The sequence below is a fragment of the Ahaetulla prasina genome, chromosome 2, assembly GCF_028640845.1.
Source record: "Ahaetulla prasina isolate Xishuangbanna chromosome 2, ASM2864084v1, whole genome shotgun sequence".
Taxonomy (NCBI): Eukaryota; Metazoa; Chordata; class Lepidosauria; order Squamata; family Colubridae; genus Ahaetulla; species Ahaetulla prasina.
The window spans coordinates 72,225,843-72,248,802 of record NC_080540.1 but is presented as its reverse complement, the minus strand read 5'-3'; the positions used below and the strand labels follow the sequence as shown (position 1 = coordinate 72,248,802).

The following is a 22,960-nucleotide window of genomic DNA, read 5'->3' as shown; positions in this document are numbered from 1 at the left end:
ATCACACTTGGCCAATAAAAATTCTATTCTATTCTATTCTATTCTATTCTATTCTATTCTATTCTATTCTATTCTATTCTATTCTACTCTATTCTATTCTATTCTAATCTAATTGTTAAAGTTAAAAGAAAGCTCTTGGGCTGTTATTTTGTCCCAGCAAGATTTTAACCAGACTCAGCTTTGTTGCTCTCCCATAGAAAGACATTACCATTTCCACAGAAATCAAAATACTTCATGCCAAATTGTGTGTGGAAATGATGATATAAATAACTTATATTTATATTCCCTGACTATACTGCAAGGGATTTATACTGCAAGTGAAAAATAAGATAATCGAAAGTCAAAATCATCCAGCTTTATTTTCTTTCACACAATAATTACAATTAGAACTGGGACATTAACTTTAAAAAAGAAGAATCCCCGGTGGGGGGGCATTTTTGTTAACAAAATTGGTCATTACAATATCATCCTGCACTCTATAACTTGAATTAACTATTAGATAGCTAAGGAAAAAAAATGCACCGTATATATGTAAAAAAAAGACATCTTTCAATTCAGGTTCTTTTGCTGATTCATGCCTGAAGAATTAAGTTAGAAGCCCAATGATAAGACTGATGTATGGGAAAAACAAGACGAGCAGTGAAGGATGCTGGGAATATTCATGGCTGTCAGCCAAAGACACTTTTTGGAGGCTCTGATTTTGGTTTGTCAAAGACGGTTTCTCCTCCAGTGCGTTCTCGGCCGAAGACAGATGGCGCAACAGAGCCAGCTTGTTCTGGAAAAAGAAGAGTAGCCGATTAATGCTTCAGCAAGAATGGTTCACAAACAATCACAGTTATGACAAACTGAAGGATAACATAATAAGCACAATAATGCCAGAGTCTACATTACATATGTTTCAAAGTAGGAACACGCAACCTTTTTCTGATGCACTTTGAGGAGCACACAATAGATACAAATTTAAGGTATACCACTCCAAACTCAATTGCAGAAAATATGACTTCAGCAACAGTGGTCAATGCCTGGAATGCACTACCAGACTCTGTGGTTTCTTCCCCAAACCCCCAAACTTTAACCTTAGACTGTCTACTGTTGACCTCACCCCATTCCTAAGAGGTCTGTAAGAGGCGTGCATAAGCACACCAGCATGCCTACTATCCCTGTCCTACTGTTCCCATTTATTCGTATCCATTTCATGTATTCATAATCATGTTTATACTTTTATCTGTTATCTTATACATGCTTGACAAATAAATAAATATAGTATTCTGGGATGCACTCTAATCAACAGGCGGGACTAAAATGCCCAATTTGGTTTAATTAAAATGAGTTAATTTTGGGGAGCTGTTAATCTTTCCATTTATGTAATGCATTTATTCAAAGTTGACTTCAGTGGAAAATTTCAGAGGGCTCCTTGGGCTTCATCACTGGAGCTCTGTTGATAAAGATCCAGAGGCATAAAAAGCACAGAAGTATTGCAATTAAAAGCTTCATGTTTTTAAAATAAAATTTAAAAAGATGACAACTCAGTATAGCAATAGTAGATTTAACAGATTAACAGAGTTGGAACACACTTTATAGGTCATCTAGTCCAAGCCCCTGCAATAGCACTTAGCACAGTGCTTTATAGCCCTCTCTAAGCGGTTTACAGAGCCAGCATATTGTCCCCAATAATCTGGGATCTCATTTTACTGACCTCAGAAGGATGGAAGGCTGAGTCAACCTTAAGCTGGTGAGAATTGAACTGCTGATCTGCAGCTAGCAGTCAGCTGAAGTAGCCTGCAGTGCCATACTCTAACCCAGTGGTTCTCAACCTTTATAGTGCTGCGACCCCTTTAATACAATTCCCCACGATGTGGCAACCCCTTTAATACAATTCCCCACAATGTGGCGACCCCAACCATAAAATTATTTTCGTTTTGAATTTATTATATCTCTATTTTAAATATTTGGCCTGTGTAATAAGTTTTTTAATTAATGTTTTACTTTGTATATATATGTGTTTTTATATGCCTGTAAACCGCCCTGAGTCCCTAGGGAGATAGGGCGGTATAAAAGTATGAATAATAAATAAATAAATAAATAAATAAATAAATAAATATTGCGCTTGAAGCCGTATTGGCTAGCGATCTGAACTGCTTGCGATTGCCTTGAGGACGGAGGCATTAAAGCGGAGACTCCTCCCCTATTAAGTTTATCGCGCCTGAAGCCAGATTAGGCTAGCGATTGGGAGTGATTGCAGCTGACTTGAGAGGGAGACATCAGAGCAAAGATTTCTCTCTTTTTTAATTCATTGCGCCTGAAGCCGAATTCGGCTAGCGATTTGAAGAGCCTGCAGCTGGCTTGTGGAGTCAACCGTTGGAGCGTGATTCTTCGACTCGCAAGTATACTTCCCATATTTCTGATGGTCTTAGGCGACCCCTGGCAAATCGTCATTCGACCCCCAATGGGGTCCCGACCCACAGGTTGAGAACCGCTGCTCTAACCACTGTGCCACCTCGGCTCTCGGTATGGTGATAGCAGTGTCTCTTCAGGGGAATGTGTTTATGTGTCCCCTTTTCATGTCTGGGGATAAATGATTCTTGAATTATTTTAAGAATCTGTGCCTCTGGATGAGGGAAACTTTGGAAGATTATTTTTATTCAGGAGATTTACCACTTTCTCCAAAAACATTCCACAGTGCATAGTAGAAACTTCTGACTGGTCAGAGCCCAATAAAACTGAACTTGCAGTTTTCATATTGTATACTTTGCCCCCAGGTTTTTATTTTTAAATAATCAATACACTAATAATTGTTAGCCTTTTTTTCATCTTTTTCACAATCTGTATACTAATTCAGGAGACCAATGAGCTTGTTTAGGATTTGTGCTGTGGGACTGAATATTTAATTATTGCTTTTAAGGAGATTTTGTATATGTTTCAGCTTTTAAATTCATAATAAATATTTTAATATGTAGATTTATATTAATATTACTTATTTTTTTCCTTGTATACACAACTTACTTTTTAAATAGTTTTCCTTGTTTTTTCCTGATTATATCTGTAAATTTCATAAATGTCTAAGAAAAACCGATGCAATATTTTGACGGAAAACATGACCATTGTCTGTCTTGGGAAGCTGTTTCTCTCAGAAAATAATTCTGTGATTAAAGGATCGTTACAAGCAGGGGTGAAATCTAAAAATTTTCCCTACTGGTTCTGTGGGTGTGGCTTGGTGGGTGGATGTGTCCTGTTACTGAGTGGGCATGGCCAACTCAATGTCACTCACAGCCATGCCCTCACAGTCACAACCCCGCCACCAAGCCACGCCCACAGAACCCAGTAGGATTTTTTTAAAATTTCTATTCTGCCTTTTTCCTTTTTGCAAGATGCCTGCAGTTGCAGCCTCTCTGTCCGCTTGCCACCCGCTCGCCACCTGTTCGCCCTTCACCTTGGGTCGGGGGCTGAGGCCCAGGGATGCACCATTCCCCGAGGCCCTGGAGCTGCCGCCTGCTTGCCGCCTGCCTCAACCAGGTCGGGGAATGCACCATTCCCTGATTCCAGCCTTTTCCCGGAGCTGCTACCCACTCGCTGCCCACTTGCCGCCCGCTCACCCTTCGACTTCGGTCAGGGGCCGGGGCCCAGGGACGCCCCATTCCCCGAGGCGCCAGAGCCACCACCTGCTTGCTGCCTGCCTCAACTGGGCCGGGGAATGCACCATTCCCCAACACCAGCCTTGCCCCAGAGCCGCCACCTGCTCTTCCTTCGCTACGCAGAGTGTACTTCCCTTCCCCCAGCAGCTGGCTGCCAGGAAAGGCAAGCATCCGAAAGTTACCATAGCCGCTCTCTTTATTGAATATGCCACCGCCATCACTGCCTTGTTCCATGTGCCAGCTGCGCAAGCGCACACCGTTTATTTCATTCATTTATCAGCGGCAGGTTGGACGATCGTGCGGCTCAGCTGGGCATGGGCGGTGGGGTGCAGGGAATTTTGCTACTGGTTCTCCAAACCACCTGCTGCCTTTGCTACCAAATCGGGCGATCCGGTCCAAACTGGGAGCATTTCACCCCTGATTTTAACTCATATTTCATACCGTGCTACATACAGCTGCTACTTAATTATTAATTTTATTTTAGTAAGGATTTTAGTAATGCTCTGCACCCTTAAAATGGCATAAGATATGTAAATACAGGAAAGCCTAATTAAACCTTCTTCTAAGAATTTGTACTTCATTTACTTAATCTTATGATGCTTGTAAATCTCTTGACTAGTTATGCTTTTTCTTTTTTTTTCTGCTCTCCTTTTAAAGCATGCAATATTTTAAGCTTATGAGCTGGCAGAAAAGTAGGCTGACATGCTTTGCACTGGCTCTCTATGCAGGCTCAACAAGGAGGCTGCGGAAAGCGCTGCCCTTAGGGTTTTAATGCAGAAGAAATTAAAGAAAATGGTGGGTGAATTCTTCTAGCTTTGTTTTCCTTCTTACCAAGCATGCTAGGTATCCACTAATTGCCCCCTTAAGGACTGAGGAGCAGATGAGTGTTGACAGATGGCTAGACTAGTGGGTTGAACCATCGAACAAATCTTGCTCTAGTTTTGTGCAAAGGTTGTTTTTTTTGTTTGTTTTTTTGCAGCTACCTTCAAGGTTTTATACTGTTCTGGAATATTCTATTTAAATTTCCTTGTGGGGGCGAAGGCAGTTGGGTCAAAGATTGCAAAGTGGGAAGGAAGTTTCTTAGCTGAAGATGCATGTCAGGGGCGCTACTCAGCAGGTTCTAAGGGGTTCTGGAGAACTGGTAGCGGAAATTTTGAGTAGTTTGGAGAAACCGGCAAAAACCACCAGAGTGGGGTGGGAATGAAGATTTTGCAATATCCTTCCCCCAGGAGTGGGGAGGGAATGGGGTTTTTGCAGCATCCTTCCCCTGCCACGCCCACAAAGCCACACCACGCCACAAAGCCACACCCACGGTACTGGTAGTAAACAAAATTGAATTCCACCACTGATGCACGTGACTTTTCCCAAACAAGTCAGCATTAGACTTGTAACTAATCTGCAAGGAGGCTAATCTATAAACCCCACTTTCACAGATTTGTTTCAGGGGTGAGGTGAGGCTGCAGTAGAGCTGGAAACTGTTCAATCCCAACCCACCCTATGAATCAGGTATTCCAGTTGATTGGAGGGGGGTGGGAGGCAGAGGGCAGGACAGTGCAGTAAAGCAAGAATCTCTTTGTTTCAGTGAACATCCTCTCTGCATTCATGCTTCAGTTGCTTCTGACTGGGGTTGACCAATGCTCATTGCAGGGGATCCACTGTCAACCCTGAAGTTGGCTGAACTGTGGCCATTTTCTTTTTTTGTGTAGTTTCTAAGGAGGTTTCTTTTCTCATGGCTTCGGGGCTGACATAGCCTGGAGTGAAGGGGCCAGGGAGGGGGGTGTAGAGATTAGCTGGGGTGTTGCAGACTAAATAAAATTGTTTTCCTTGGGAATCAAGGATGTTCGTGCAGGTGTCTGCAGGGCGGAGACTGAGATCATTTTGCAACTGGACTGTATGCTGATCATGTGACTGAGACTCTGGGGAAAATGATGAAGTTTTACTTTTAATTGGGGGCGAAAACCAGCACCAACTTAGAGCCAGTTTTCCACCAGGAAGTTGCCAATTTGATATGTCCTATAAAATGTTCTTTGAGGAACTTGCCTACCTCGGAGTTCTTATTGAATGGGACCTGTTACTTAGAACCCTGACATCCGCCCTTTCTCAGCTAGGTCCATATGATCAGGGATCTAGTTGGGAAAGAGCTGGCTCCCTCTACCTCCTCTTGCCATCTGTCTGAACCCAGACAGCCTGGGGTTGTATTGTCAAGTCTGACAGAGAAGAGGGGACAGATGAATCATTAGTGTATGTGGGGAGAGTTTCAAACAACAGATTCTCTGGTTGCCAAAATCAGAATGACCCTGGCAAATAATGCCCAAGCTCCCTGACCCCAGAATCTAAAACGGCAGTGGGATCTGAGCATCTAAGCCCCTAACCATATGATGCACTCCATCATCAATGAGACACTGTAGATTGTTCCTATGGTAAGACTTCATTCATTCATTCATTCATTCATTCATTCATTCATTCATTCATTCATTTATTCATTCATTCATTCATTCATATTGTAAAGCCACCCATCTCAAACCAGTGACTTTGAGTGGCAAACAAACTTAAAAATGATCTGAATAGTTAAAACACAGTATAAAAATAAATTTAATGCAAATAGCAGTCAAGAACAGTGGTGAAATGCAATTTTTTTTCACTACCAGTTCTGTGGGTGTGACTTGGTGGGGGGATCATGTGACTGAATGGGCGTGGCCAACCTTTTTTTACTTTTTTAAAGCATTTTTACTACCTGTTTGCCTGAACCGATAGTAAAAAAATGCTTTAAAAAAGTGAAAGATTCCGACAATCACAGCTGTGCCGTGCAATCGTGGGAACTTTTCTTTTTACTTTTTAAAGCATTTTTTACTACCTATTCACCTGAACCTGTAGTAAAAAAATGCTTTAAAAAAGTAAAAAAAAAAAAGTTCCAACGATCGCGTGGCACAGCTGTGATCGTCAGTATCTTTTTTTTACTTTTTAAAGCATTTTTTTTACTATCGATTCACCCAAACCAGTAGTTTTTAACACTACCTGTTCACCTGAACTAGAGCGAACTAGTAGCATTTCACCCCTGGTCAAGAGATATTATAAACTGTTGGAGTCAATGTAGCTAAGAATGGCACTTGGGTCCCTAGGCATAGAGCCAGATCGTCAAGGCCTTCCAAACAGCCAACACAGTCAGGGCACTCCTAATCTGAGGAGGGAGGATGCTCCAGAGAGCAGTCATTGTGACACAGAATGCATGTGTCCAAGCATTCCACCAACCGAGGGCCCAAGGTAGGGGTGGGGGGGGTGGCGGTTGTTATTAAGGAAAGCCTAGAACCGAGGGAGACCACTGTACCTCAGATAGCCAGTTGTGAATCCCTCTTTGTGAAGTGGGGTCATAGGGTTCAGGTGGGCTTGTTGATCACGTACCTGGCTCCTTGCTGCATGACTACAGCCCTGCCTGAGCTGTTGGAGATGCTTGCCGGGGTGGTAGTTGAGACCCCCAGACTTATAGTCATGGGGGATTTCAACTTACCATTGACCAGCCTGTCATCGATGGTGGCCCGGGAGTTCATGGCCTCCATGACGGCCTTGGACCTGACACAAATAGTTGATGGCCCTACTCACACTGGGGGAGGCACACTGGATCTGATTTTTATCTCTGGACAGTGGTTAAATGACCTGGATTTAGGAGATTTAGTTACCGAGCCGTTGTCATGGTCAGATCATTTTCTTCTTCGCCTAGACTTTTGGACCGCCACTCAACACCGCAGGGAGACGGGACCAATACGTTGGTTCCGTCCCAGGCACCTGATGGACCCGGAGAGGTTCCTGATTCCCTGAGGATCTGTCCCACGGCACGGCTGAAGAACTAGTTGCGGCCTGGGAACTGGCCGCGACTGGTGCTTTAGACCGTGTCGCACCTTTGCGGCCTCTAACCCGGCGTACTTCTCAACCAGCTCCTTGGTTTTCCAAGGGGCTGAGGGAGATGAAACGCCGGAGAAGATGCCTAGAGAGTGCCTGGAGATCCAGCCATTCCGAGGCTGACCGGACACTAGTTAGGTCTTATAGTAGGACCTACCTAGTGGCATTGAGGGAAGTGAAGCGTTCTTATGTTTCCTTCCTCATTGCATTGGCAGATAACCACCCGGCTGCCCTGTTTCGGGTGACCCGCTCTCTCCTTCAACAGGAGGTGCGGGATGACCCCTTACAGGGCCGTGCCGAGGAGTTTAGTGGTTATCTATACGATAAAATCGTTCAGCTTCGGGATGGATTGGATCAAAATGGGTAGATCCAGGTGAGAGGTCGGAGACTCGTCTTGTTGAGACTGTTTGGGATGGATTTGACCCTGTGACTCCCAAGGACATGGACAGGTTGTTGGGGCAGTTGAATGCCACCACATGTTTAATGGACCCATGCCCCTCCTGGCTGGTGCTGGCCACGCAGGAGGTGACACGAGGCTGGCTCCAGGGGATTATCAATGCTTTTTTTATGGAAGGGATTTTCCCTGCCACCTTGAAAGAGGCGGTGGTGAGACCCCTCCTCAAGAAGCCTTCCCTGGACCCAGCTGTTTTGGGAAATTATCGTCCGGTCTCCAACCTTCGCTTTGCGGCGAAGGTTGTAGAGAGTGTGGTGGCACGTCAATTACCCCAATACCTGGATGAATCTGTCTATCTAGACCCGTTCCAGTCCGGCTTTCGGCCTGGATACAGTACGGAGACGGCTTTGGTCGCGTTGGTTGATGATCTCTGGAGGGCCAGGGACAGGGGTTATTCCTTTACCCTGGTCCTATTAGATCTTCAAGGTTTTGGTGACTACCTTTAAAGCGCTCCGTGGCTTAGGGCCAGGGTACTTACGGGACCGCCTGCTGTTACCGAATGCCTCCCACCGACCTGTACGCTCGCACAGAGAGGGACTCCTCAGAGTGCCGTCCGCCAAGCAATGTCGGCTGGCGGTCCCCAGGGGAAGGGCCTTCTCTGTGGGGGCTCCCACCCTTTGGAACAAACTTCCCCCTGGACTTTGTCAACTGCCAGACCTTCGGACCTTCCGCCGCAAGCTGAAGACCTATCTGTTTATTCGCGCAGGACTGGCATAGGATTTAAATAGTTTTAATATTTGATATAATTTTATAAATTTTATGGGGTTTTATTATTTTAATGTTTTAATTCGGCCATATGTCTAATAAGTTTTTTAATTCATTGTTTTATTTGTATATTATTGTTGTTTTATCTTGGCTGTAAACTGCCCTGAGTCCTTCGGGAGAAGGGCGGTATAAAAATCTAATTAATAATAATAATAATAATAATAATGATGATGATGATGATGATGATGATGATGATGATGATGATGTCTCCTTGACATTTGTTGGTTGACAGAAACCAGAACATGTCTATTCTTTTTTTTTTGTCACAACAGTATACACAAGCATCAACATAAAACAACAACACATCATATAAGCATATATATGAGCAAAAGTATGCAATAACTATATTAATTTGATATAATGAAAGGAAACAATAGGACAGGAACAGTAGGCACTTTTGTGCTCTTATGCACGCCCCTTACAGACCTCTTAGGAATGGGGTGAGGTCAATAGTAGACAGTTTTTGGTTAAAGCTTTGGGGATTTTAAGAAGAGACCACAGAGTCGGGTAGTGTGTTCCAAGCGTTAACAACTCTGTTACTGAAGTCATATTTTCTGCAATCAAGATTGAAGCGCTTAACAGCTTAGCGCTTGCTCTTGTATTATAGCAATTGAAGCTGAAGTGGTCTTTAACAGGAAGGACATTGCAATAGATGATTGAATATTCTACCAGACTGGAGTAGATGGGTGGAAACAACTGGAAGAAGATCGTATTTTAGATAACTTGGCCCCAGGCATGAAGGGCTTTAAAGGTGACAGTCAACCAGCACCTTGAATTGTACCCAGAAATACACTTGCAACCCATACAGCCCAATGGTGGGTTTCTACCGGTTTGCCCCGGATCGAGTGAACTGTTAGCGGCAGCAGCAGGTTCCTTCCACCCACTTGGATGTCTCTGCACATGTGAAGAAGTGGTGCGCGCACAAGCATATGCGCACCTACAACCGAACTGGTAGCGACGGGATTTGAATCCCACTACTGATACAGCCCCCCGAAGCAGTGGTGTTACATATGTTACATATGTTCAATAGCCAACATTATTTACTGTGCAGTGCAGCTGCATTCTGTACCAGCTGAGGCTTCCAAATGCTCTTTAAGGGCAATCCCATGTAAACCATTTTGTAGTAGTCCAAACAAAAAGTCATGAGGGCATAAATGACAGGTAGCAGAGTTCGGAAGATTTGTGTTGGGAAAAGAGATAATAATTGTGTTAATTATTAGAACTATTTTATAAGCAGATGTATGCTGTCTCTGCAGTGTGCTGGGAATTAGACTAAGGTGATGCCATGAAGCTGTATTCTTTAAAATATTTAATGGGCCATCTACAGGCAGCAGTTATCAGGATCTGAAGAGAAGGTCTTTTGCTCTGTGTTTGTGTGTGGGAATATAAAAATATGTGATCATATGGTTCATATACTTCAGTTCAAAAAAAAAATGGAATTGGAAGGAAAATTGCAAAACAGCTGCTATAATAGGCAATGATACATATGGGAAAGACCTCTATGGTGGTTTCCTTACTCTTTTTGGTAAAGAAATTATGTGGTTATTGGCAGCTTGTCAGAAGTGAAGAGAGAGTGAATTGGAGGTGTCCTTTCCAACCCCAGGGGAGTTGTAGTGGTTGTTGGAACTAAAGACAGATATAAGCACCTAGAAGCTTCTTTCCTCAGGCTAAATTTGTGAAGCAGTCTATTCCTTATTTTATTTTCTACTCCATATCCCATGGCATGGTAGGCCAAGCGATTTGTTTAATATTATCAGTCAAAAAGGTTGAAGGTTCTCCATTATACATTATTTCAAGGCAAGACTTCTATGTTTAATTTTCATTGTTACGATTTACGCTATTTCAGTGAACTTAATTCAAAGACAATATCACACAAATAGCATTTAAAAGCAGAGCTGGGACCCTGAAGTGTCACAAGAAGACAAAAACCAGAAGCAGCTGTCATTGTAGCAATAAATCCAGCATGAAAATCGTGTGGATGCATCACAAGCTCACTCACCACACTCCCTCATGACTTGATAGGTTTTGGATTTGATTTCTTGATTACCAGACAATTTTCCTCTAGCTCCTTTGAGATCTTCTTCTTTAACTGGAGGGCGTTTCTTTTTCACTGGAGCTGGCTGAAAAGACAAGAGAAAGACCATTTTGTAGCAGAAAAAGTGATAAGATAAGGTTGCAGTCACAAAGTTATAACTGTGACATCAGTCTGTTTTAGCAAGGTGGTGAGAGTCATAGACACATAGGGCTGGAAGGGAACTTGGAGGTCTTCTAGTCCAACCCCCTGCTCAAGGCAGGATCCTTATTCTATCCCTGTCCAGTCTCTTTTAGAGGGTCCATGATGGAGCTCCAGAAAACAAACTGTTCCACTGATTAATTGTACTCACTGTCAGGAAATTTCTACATTTCAGGTTGGATCTCTCTTTAAAGAGCTTCCACTCACTGCTTCTTGTCCTGCCCCTCTGTTGTTTTGGAAAATAAATCAACACCCTCTTCTCTATGGCAGCCCCTGAAGTACTGGAAGACATATCATGTCACCCCTAATCCTTCTCTTTGACAGGCTAGACAAACCTAGTTCTCTTAACCGTTCATCATACAATTTAGCCTCCAAAATGGCCTGGAAATAGAATGGAAATCTATTTGAATGTAGTCTGTGACTGTAGTCTGAATTCCTGCCCCAAGCAGAGGCTTTAGAGAACCACGTTTAACTCCAATTCTACCATGCTGAAGATACAGAAGTCAACACGCTGAGCAGGAAACAGGAAAGCTAGCATTAAACTATTGGCCAGGATATCTTAACCAAAACCTCTACAGTCCTCTGCAGTTATTCAGCGAGAAGATAGTCAGCTCAGGCCAACGTCTCATGAAGGGTGGGGAAAATAAAACTGGACAGCCATTTTCCATGAGTAGTCAGGGCTCTTGAACCTTTTACCCTTGTAGAAAGTTAGCACCCACCCCTCTCCTAGAAGAATGAAATATTTTAGGAAATATTTAAAAAGGCAGGATAAAATATTTCCCCTAAAAGAGAAATAAAAATCTTAAAGGAAACAGAAATCCAGAAACCCAGCTCCCTGCCCCCAGCAGATATTTTGGTACACATTAAAGAAAGACTGGGCCAGCCTATCTGCAAGACAAAAGACCTCCAGCTCCAGAGTGATGGGATTAAGACATGACCTCTCAGGACATAATAGGATTAACCCTCTACACATCTAGCAACAGGCTCACTGCATTTCAAAATTTCCTAAGGACACTGCATCACCCAGCAAGGTTCAACCAAACTTATCTCAGACAACCTCAGCTATGACTCCTGCATAGCCCCATGGGAGTCTGACAGCAGCCAATAGAATACATATTCTTGCACAGAAACAGGAAGCTCAAGTTCAAAGCCCAAGAGAGGGTATAAATACCGCTCGCTCTCCACTCCATGTGGTCAGCTGCTCAGGACCTCAAAGCCATGTGGTCCTGTTCATTAATAAACCATCTTTCCAATCAGCCTCCATGTTTCCAGTGTCTTTCTCCCCACTTCGAACTGAACCAGATGGATATTTCTTCCAACACCCTGAAGATGTGTCTTCTTTTGGTTTTCTGCCAAGGCAGTGAAAATTATATATTCTGTTCAGACAGTGTTTGAAGATGTTGGGGATGGTAAGTTACAACTTTGCTGGGATTTAACTTCAGACTTTCTTTTATGTTGTTTCATGTATTTTGTTAAATTGGGCGAGTGAAGAGACTAGAAAGAGGCTTCAGACAACAGCTCTTTATTTGACAGCTATCTACAATCCAGCAGCCAGCCTCTCTGACAGCTGGCCCTTTTATAGGGAGCTATCAGGGGTTTCAAGCAATCGTGTTTGAGTATTCTTCCCGCTCAAATACCGGACCTGACTGAAGTCTTTCAGGTTGTCAGTATCTAACAGTTTTATTGGGATTTTATTACTTTTTATTATATTTGAATTCCTCTAAGTAAGCTATCCAAAGTGACTTGAAATGAAAGGTTACAAAAATGTTAATTGGAGGTATTGCAAACTCAAGAGTCAAGAAGGAGGATAACCGTCTTCTTTTGGTTGAAGCTAAAGTAAGTTTAGGCACATATAGCAAAGGGATGAATTTAAAGCAAAAAAGCCTCATTGATTTAATTATGATGAAATATCAAGGGAGTTAGTGAAGGAAATGACTGGTGTGAGGGTTTGAATCAGTGATGAAATCCACATTTTTTTACTACCAGTTTTGTGGGCGTGGCTTGGTGGGCATGGCTTGGTGGGCGTGGCAGGGGAATGATACTGCAAAATCCCCATTCCCTCCCCACTCCTGGGGGAAGGATATTGCAAAATTTCCATTCCCACCCCACTCTGGGGCCATCGAGAGGTGGTATTTGCCAGTTCTCCGAACCACTCAAAATTTCCACTACCGGTTCTCCAGAACCTGTCAGAACTTGCTAGATTTCACCCCTTGTTTGAATGTGTGGCAAGACCTAGAGTGGAAAAAAAGTATGGATTTTGAAAAGGAAAGCAGAAAAAGAAGCAAGGTTTGTAAGTACAATTCCTGCAGAAAGAGAATATATGGCTCCTGTATGAAAAAATAATCAAAGATTAATTTTCCAGTAAAATAAATGAAAAGTGGACATAGAAAAAGAATGTGTGGATGTACATTCTCTGGCACTTTCAAAATTAAATCGAACAAGCCCACCTAGCTTACTAGATGAGGACAAAATGTCATTTTGTAAGTCATAGGGAACAGGCCTGACTCATATTAGCTTGTAATGGCAATTGACTGTAAACTTTCAAAGGCTTTACATTTCACGTAAAATGTGGCTTCATGACAGTTTCAAGGTTTTTAGTGTAGACTTCTAGTACAATTCTTCAAGGAAATTAGTAGTCACATTTTTCAGTGCTGTTGTAACTTTGGTCACTAAATGAATGGTTGCAAGTTGAAAACTCCCTGTATGGGTGTTGGAATACATGTTAGAATGTATTTTGTATTGCAGCAACTACAGAATTAACCAGCCAGTAGATGGCAGTGTTTAGTTTGCTTCTATGGTTATAATCTATTGTTCCTTTATGTTCAGAGGAGAGTTTTCTGTGACAGTTGAAACTGTTAAGCAGCAAGGCTGTAAATGCTACACTTAATTTGATCTGAATACCTAGGTATACAGGGACGTAATGGCTCAGTGGCTAAGACACTGAACTTGTCGATCAGAAAGGTTGGCGATTCGAATCCCTAGCACCACATAATGGAGTGAGCTCCTGTTACTTGTCCCAGCTTCTGCCAACCTAGCAATTCGAAAGCATGTAAAAATACAAGCAGAAAAATTAGGAACCACCTTTGGTGGGAAGCTAACAGCGTTCTGTGTGCCTTCAGTGTTTAGTCATGCTGGCCACATAAACACGAACCACCGCCCCCTAGAGTCGGGAATGACTACCTTTATGCCTTTTAAACCATCCTCTGCTACCAATCTGCTCTTTCTATATAATAATTCTCTGCTACCATTTCTGTATAATGAAACAAAATTTCTAACAATGGGCCTTGGATTCAAATGAAAAGGCATATATTCACAGAAATGACCATACAGGTAATCCTCAGCTTATAACCATTCATTTAGTGACTAAAGTTACAATGACACTAAAAATATGACTTATTTTCACACATAATAGTTTTCACTTTTACAACCCTTGCAGCATCCCCCTGGTCATGTGATCAGAACATGGCAACTGCCAAATATTTATGAAAGTTTCACTGTCCCAGAGTTATGTGATCACCATTTGTGTGTCAGGCCTGGAAACCATACTAGACTTTAGGTTTCCAGACGCTGCCACATTTTTCCCCTGAGGGGAAGAAGGGGGGCTGAGGGGTATGGTAACATTCTTCAGGCGGTCAAGGTCGGATGGTGTTCACATCTGCAGAAAGAGTGGCGAGAAGATATTCGAATGAACTGGGAGAACGTGGGACCATGTGACCATCAAAGGGGTCAGGGGGGTGGGACTCTTGGGGTTTGTATAACTGGGAAAAGAATCCGGAAATTCAGTTTTGGAATTTCACTCATCGCGTGCCAGTTTCCTCATGCTAGTAAAGAACTCTTAAAGACAATGGCTTCTGAGTTTTCTTTATGCAGAAGAGGTTTTTCTGGAACCTTGACATTGTGGCCTTCCCAGATGGTCTCTGACAAGTAAAGTCAATGGAGAAAATAGATTCATTTAATAACCACATGGTTCACTTAACAACTGCAGCGATTTGCTTAACCACTATGACAAAAGGTCATAAAATGGGGCAAAACTCACATAACAGCTATCTTACTTAACAATGGAAATGTTGGGCTCCATTCTGGTCATAAGTCGAGGACTACCTGTATTTAGGAATCTTTAAATATCGGCACAGAAAACAATTTATTGCTTGACATCTGAACTAAATGTAGACATCCTGGAGAGCTAATAGTGTAATTTAAGCTGAGGTGGCACAGTGGTTAGAATGCAGTATTGCAGGGTAATTCTGCTGTCTGCCGGATGCCTGCAATTTTACAGTTCGAATCTCACCAGGCTCAAGGTTGACTCAGTCTTCCATCCTTCCGAAGTGGGTAAAATAAGGACCCAGATTGTTGGAGGCAATATGCTAACTCCGTAAACCGCTTAAAGAGGGCTGTAAAGCACTGTGAAGCGGTATATAAGTCTAAGTAATATTGCTATTGCTATTAATTGTAACAGACAATAAGTGTCTTATCTGTCAAAATTATACATCATAAGACAATTTGGAGAATGCATTGCAGCTTTATGCCAGGCAGTATGCAAACCAGAGTTTTGTTCTTCAGAAGGTCATTTAAAATTGTATGAAGGAAAGAATAGAGATTTATGATACATTTGTTCACTTAGACAAAGGATATGAAAAAACAAATTGGCTAAAATACTTTTATGTAAGTATGTAGTTGAATGTGGTAAGAGAGAAATACAATGGAGATAAAGCATGTGTCAGGATATAATGGTTAGTGAATAGTTCAACACTGAGCTAGGAATAAGAAAAGAATATTTGACATTCTGATGATTGTTTAATGTGTTTAAGAATAAATATACAAGAAATGCTTGTGATGACATCAGAAGTTATTTGAAGGCATGGACATTATGTATTCTTGTATGCATATGATGTCATATTCTGAAATGAGAACCTGAGTATTTTAGAAAATATTAGATGCAAATTTTAGGTCCAATGTGGAATATGGATATGAACATCTAATTTATCAAAAACTAAGGTAATTGTATTACACAGAAAAATGGAATGAATGTTTGCAAGTTATACATATAAGGAGAAAATTTAGAGGAAGTATATGAATTTTTGTATTGAAATGTGTCCACTAAAAATGCACAGAGAAATTTTAAGTTGTCCAAATGCTGTTAGAATGATAGTGATAATGATAGTGTGCTCTGTTTCTATAGGAAACTAAAATGCTGGTTCTCACTTTGCTACATGTATATTTGTGTATTTCAGGAGAAACATAAATATTGAAATGTGATAGATAAGAAAAGTGTGATATAACAAGAACAGATAAGAGCCAAGAATGAATAGTGAATATAGGCTAAATAGAAAAGGGAATAGAGTGTGAAAAAAGTACATTAAAGTTGTTTTGTCTTATGGAAAGAATGAATGAGAATTTCTTTGCAGAACAAATATAGGAAGGCGAGAATAGATCAAGAAGAAGACCAAATAGGTTGTGGTTGGATAGAGATTGAGGGTGAGATACTGCAAAAAAGGTGACAAATTTAAAGACCAAAAGGCATTTTATTAAGCAGTATATTGTTGCCATAGGAGGTAAGTATAATTGGTAGATAGAAAACTCTTTAGAGGTATAAAAAGTAGAATTGGAATATTGGAATAATTTTAGTTATGATTCCTTTTCCCCCCATATTTGTAGGATACTATTTCTTATATCTTGTGCACTCTGTTTCACACTGCTTATCCTAAAAAGGAATAGTGTAATGAACAGCTAGATATTGATTTTTAAATAAGCAATTTTAAAAAAATGCTACCTGCCTCCATGTACACATCATGGTTGATTAAATTAGTTAAATTATCATCATTCTCATATAAAAAACATCAGTCAGATAAATTGCTGTAGATTTATATTCAGCAGAATGAAGACCATCTGTTTCAGCTGAAAGACTTGCCAAGGAGATCTAAAATATTGAACAGAGACAGTACAACCCGTCTGCCTCTTTGCATTTTAAATAACGTAAGCCGTGATAGTTATCCTCAATTTGCAGACTGCTGGTTTTAACCATCTCACTTTAACATGGTTCTTTCTCTTAGGATCAACATTTGGCTCATGCATGTTTTAAAGGAAGTAATAAAAATGAAAATAATTAGCATGTTCCTTGGTATATGTAGAGAGGTTTTGGGACATACATCCAGTATAAAAAAGATAATCAAGTTAAGAAGACATTGGACAACCATTTATCTGAAATGTATCACAAGTTCCTAACAAACAGGAAGCAGCAGGTGAAGCTAAGCAGAATCACATCAGATATCTGTACAATTAGCACAGCCCCCCCCAGCTGTGTGCTCTCCCCACTTCTCTTCTCTCTGTATACCAATAACTGCATCTCCAACGATCCATCTGTTAAACTACTGAAGTTCGCAGATGACACAACAGTGATTGGTCTCATTCGAGACAATGATGAATCCGCATACAGACGGGAGGTTGAACAACTAGCTTTGTGGTGCAACCAAAACAATCTGGAACTGAACACACTCAAAACTGTAGAAATGGTGGTAGACTTTAGGAGAAACCCTTCCATACTTCCACCTCTCACAATACTAGACAACACAGTATCAACAGTAGAAACCTTTAAATTTCTAGGTTCTATCATATCGCAAGATCTAAAATGGACAGCTAACATCAAAAACATCATAAAAAATGGACAACAAAGACTGTTCTTTCTGCGCCAACTCAGTAAGCTCAAACTGCCCAAGGAGTTGCTGATCCAGTTCTACAGAGGAATTATTGAGTCTGTCATCTGCACCTCTATAACTGTCTGGTTTGGTTCTGCAACCCAACAAGAAAGACACAGACTTCAGAGGATAATTAGAACTGCAGAAAAAATAATTGCTACCAACCTACCTTCCATTGAGGACCTGTATACTGCACGAATCAAAAAGAGGGCTGTGAAAATATTTACAGACCTCTTATATCCTGGACATAAACTGTTTCAACTCCTACCCTCAAAACGACGCTATAGAGCACTGCACACCAAAACAACTAGACACAAGAACAGTTTTTTTCTCGAACGCCATCACTCTGCTAAACAAATAATTCCCTCAACACTGTCAAACTATTTACTAAATCTGCACTACTATTAATCTTCTCATCATTCCCCATCACCCATCTCCTTCCACTTATGACTGTATGACTGAAACTTTGTTGCTTGTATCCTTACGATTTATATTGATATTGTTTCCTGATTGCTTATTTGTAGCCTATGACTATTATTAAGTGTTGTAAGTGTTGTACTTTTTCTTTTATGTACACTGAAAGGATATACACCAAGACAAATTCCTTGTGTGTCCAATGACACTTGGCCAATAAAAAAAATTCAATTCAATTCAATTCAATTCAATTCAATTCTATTCTATTCTATTCTATTCTATTCTATTCTATTCTATTCTATTGGAGTAGGGGGCTGGACTAGAAGACCTCAAAGATCCCTTCCAATCTGTTTTGTTAAGTTACAATTTCTGTTAAAATGAGAGAAACTCATAGTGAAAAAAAATAGAGCTGTCTTGAGAGTACAGCACAGAACCGTGCTGCGTAATGCTCTCTATATGGGGCTCCCCTTGAAGTGCACTCGGAGGCTTCAGTTAGTCCAGAATGCAGCTGCGCGGGTGATAGAGGGAGCTTCGCGTAGCTCCCACGTAACACCACTCCTGCGCAGACTGCACTGGCTACCTGTGGCCTTCCGGGTGCACTTTAAGGTGTTGGTTACGACCTTTAAAGCGCTCCATGGCTTAGGGCCTGGGTACTTATGGGACCGCCTGCTGTTACCATATGCCTCCCACCGACCCGTACGCTCTCATAGAGAGGGACTTCTCAGGGTGCCGTCTGCCAAGCAATGTCGGCTGGCGGCCCCCAGGGGAAGGTCCTTCTCTGTGGGGGCTCCCACACTTTGGAACAAACTTCCCCCGGGCTTACGCCAAATACCTGACCTTCGGACCTTCCGCCGCAAACTAAGACACATCTTTTCATTCGCGCGGGGCTGGCTTAAATTTTAAATTTTAAATTTTAAATTACATAAATTTTATCGATTTTAAATTTTTTACTAATTTTAAATGGGGTTTTGGTTTTTATAAATTTTTAAAGTTCTAGGCTAATTATAATAAGTTTTTTAACTTGCATTTTAAATTGTATACTGTAGTGTCTGTATTTTATTGTTGCCTGTACACCGCCCTGAGTCCTTCGGGAGAAGGGCGGTATAAAAATCAAATAAATAAAATAAAATAAATAAAATAAACCAGACATGAGCATAGGAGAGCTTTTCACTTCATTGTTTTGCAGTTTATTTTGGCTACATATATGTGAAAAAATAAAGAAAGAAAAAAATCCTTTGCCCCATGGACATTATATGTTACACTATATGTTACATATAATAATCACATCAACCAGCGGTGAAATCCTCTGAAGTCTGTTACCGGTGCTGTATGTCTGCTACCAAGCATCCGCTTTGCATGCGCATCTGAGGCACACCCGCGCAGCACTAAAAAGGGAATATTTTGAAGCCTTCCGAGTCTGCAAAGGTAAGCAGAACAGGGGGGATGGGAAATCTGCTGTGCCACACAATTTAGAGTAGGTAGAAACCAGGAAATCCAATGATTCTAGCTAATTTAAATCGGTTTGCCTGAACTGGTAGTATTTTTTACTACCGGTTCAGGAGAACCAGTCCGAACTGATACCATTTCACCCCTGACATCAACTAATAGGTAACTGTAATGAGAATTTTCCAATCTCATGTCCTCTAAAAATGTTTGATTTCAACTCTTGTAATCTTAAGAACTACATACATTAGCCATAGTGATTGGATGTTATGGGGACCTCAAGGCATCAGGTTGGGAAGACTAATGTCCTGAAATTGTGGATGATATTTTTTGCTCACTGGCCAGCATTTAGTACAAATAGAAAAGCAAATTTGTTTTTCAGTACTGTGCCCCTGAAGAAGTCCTTCAATTTTCATTTTGGCATTGAAGTAAAGGAATAATAACCACAGACATTTTAGTCCAATATGGTGGTGTCCTTCTTCATTCTCACTTACTGCCCTGTCCATACTGGGTATCAGCATAAGTCTTGTATAACAATGACTGAAAATAATTATAGAATGGTACAGACATACATCTCCTGTCCATAATATACAATATTTAATGAACAATGCACATTTTTAGAAGAATTTTAGGATAGTTACAAGCTGATAGCAATATTTTTTTCTGGATTTTTGAAGCATGCATCAAAATAGCAGAATAAATCATTTCCCATAATAAAAATCCCAAGGGAGAAACAACATCCAAGATCAGTCTCTACTCTCAAGTGAGTCTATTCCCAGAATTATATAAATAACATGCAATGATTAGCAAGCTTTTGCCAAAATCCTTTCCTCTCCTGGCATACCCAGTAACAAACTATTCCACAACTTATCTGAGACAGACAGATGAAGAATATATGCTCTCCAATGCTCCTTTCAGCTCTGATTTAGGATTTTGTTGTTCAGTTGCTAGTCATGTCCAACTCTTCACAGCCCCGTGGCCACAGCACCCCAGGCCCCCTCTTTCTCCACTGTCTCTCAGAGTTTGATCAAATTCATGTTCGTTACATTGATAACACTATCTAACCATCTCATTCTCTGCAGTCCTCTTCTCCTTTTGTCTTTAATCTCGCCCAAAACCAGGGTCTTTTCCAATGAGTCCTCTCTTCTCATTTGGTGGCCAAAAGTATTTGCGCTCAGGCTTCAGAATTTGTCCTTCTAAAGAACAGTCTGGGTTGATTTGATTGATTTGATCTCCTTGCAGTCCAGGGGACTCTCAAGTCTTCTCAAGCACCACAATTCGAAAGTATTAATCAAAAGATTTAGAGCTACACTTCTTCTTTTTTTTTTAATTGAAAAATTTTATTAGATTTAAAAACAAACAAAAACAATGGACATTGCTCCACATCTCTGGTTTCTAACATTTACGTCAAGTTACTATATCATATATTAGATATATATAGAAGCTACACTTCTTTATATAGCCTCTCTCAGGAGTTTCTAAATAGTTGCTACGCACTCCTGTGTACATAATCCTGCTCCCAGATTTCCTTCTATCTTTCTGTTTGTATTAAAAAGTTCCCTGCTTTTATACACGAATGTTCCCCAAGTACACAGAGGATAGCTCAACATTTTCATCCTTTTCCAACACAATGGAAAAAAACTTCAGATTTGCAGATATCTAATCAAATAATAAATCTCAATAGTCTAAGAGGTTTGCTGCCAAAATAAACTTAATTCTGTTAGAAATTAATAGAACCTTCTGCTCTTGAACCAACCTTAAGAATTTTGATCTCGCATTCAACAAACAAAACCCTCAAGCAAGAGGAAGAAACAAATTTGTTGCATATTGTAAACAAAGCAGAATTCTGCACACAGTTGCAAATGAAAGCATTTGATTGAGTAGTAGGACTGAAGTGTTTAAAACACTGATCTATAGCTTTAAATGTATTCTATGAGAAAGAGGAAAAGAGAAAGCTAAGCCAGACTTTGGTTACTTCTCTAATTTAAAATCGTTATAAGCTAATTTTTCACAAAGACACATTTATTACTGCACCAAAGATGGCAGTAAGACTCTGCAAGAAAGAAAATCAGTGAGGTAGAAAATAAATAATGAGTTTTTTCATTTCTTACCAATGACCAAATCCATCAGGGTTACAGTTTCTCTTAGCAATACTATGATAATTTTTGTAAATTAAGCAGTAGGGGGAAAAAAACCAATCATACCTGGGACATTGTTGTTTCACTTGTAAAAATACTGAGCTTGTAGTTCCTTGGATTAATATCCAAATTCTGCAGTAACCTATTTCCCTTAGCTTATATAGGCTCTTCTATGAAGTCATTCTACATGGTCATCTTCCCAGACTAGCTTCTGGAGTGTTTAAGGTTGACAACATGTTACTGTCGAGAGGTTTATTCTTAGCAATGACTGAAGTTTATAGCATTTAATAAACTGTATGAGTGGAGTGAGAGGAACATTACAAGTGACAAGAAAAGACAGCTGGGCTAGCAGAACTATACAGAAGCCTTGTCCTTTCTTTAGGAACGAGTATGTCTTCAAAGGAAGCCCTGTGGCTATCTATTTATAGCTATAAAGGGCAATACTTTTATGTTGCAGATGCTCCATGAATGTACAAGAATAAAATACCCACAAAAATGTGCTGATCGTCAACAGAAGCAGGAAACATTTGTCATGATATTAATCTTGGGATGAACACTTTCTACAGGTGAATCAGTGAGGAAGTACTAAGCTACCAGAAACATATCACATTTTGACTTAGTGAGATGACCCTAGCCAATCACTGGTTTTATTTAGGTTGGATTCCTATAATATTTCAACTTCTGTAAGTAGTCCAAAAACTATAGCTAGTTCAGAAATAACTTCCATGGTACAAACAAGAGCTAAATGGCAACTGACATTTGCATTGATTTGTAAACAGCTTGAATCTAATGTGCTTATATCTCTTTAAGTCCCTAAATGGCATAGGAACTGGTAATGCAAGATAAACACTTGAAGTTCACAGAGCTACCAGCGATTCTTGCAAACAGCTGGAATGAACTGCTTTAACTTTCAAGCAGACTATTCAACTGCCAGATTTTTGCCCAATATAAAATGCAGCACAATGAAGCTACTGTAGATATCATCTTCAATTTTTTTTTACCTATTTCGGTTAGATTTAAACTGAGTATAACTTTTTCTTTCATTATTTTAAAGTGGCTGGAGCATTTGTTAATCTGTGTGGCATCAATTTAAATGGTCAGTTGCTAGACAGTACAGGTAGTCCTCGACTTACAACCACAACTGAGCCCAAAATTTTCTGTTGCTAAGTGAGACATTTGTTTAAGTAACAAACTAAAAAATGTTTGTTCCATTTTATGACTTTTCTTGCCACAGTTTTTAAATGAATGACTGCAGTTGTTAAATTAGTAATATGGTTGTTAAGAGAATCTGCCTT

The 22,960-nt window shown here is 40.6% G+C and overlaps 1 protein-coding gene across 1 annotated transcript; it reads right to left on the bottom strand.

Annotated features, from left to right (window-relative positions):
* Positions 1-335: 335 nt before the first annotated feature.
* Positions 336-21,889, bottom strand: MUSTN1 (musculoskeletal, embryonic nuclear protein 1). The gene is made up of 3 exons (XM_058173509.1): positions 21,732-21,889; positions 10,745-10,865; positions 336-775 (listed from the first exon to the last, which is right to left on the bottom strand). Exons 1-3 carry the CDS (start codon positions 21,738-21,740, stop codon positions 669-671), a joined length of 237 nt encoding a protein of 78 aa, XP_058029492.1. The 5' UTR covers positions 21,741-21,889; the 3' UTR covers positions 336-668.
* Positions 21,890-22,960: the final 1,071 nt, after the last annotated feature.

Excerpts from the sequence above, each read along its gene's own strand:
- MUSTN1 (XM_058173509.1), bottom strand. Across the intron at positions 776-10,744 it reads TCAAGTCATGAGGGAGTGTG|AACAAGCTGGCTCTGTTGCG; the intron begins GTGAGTGAGCTT and ends TTCTTTTTCCAG.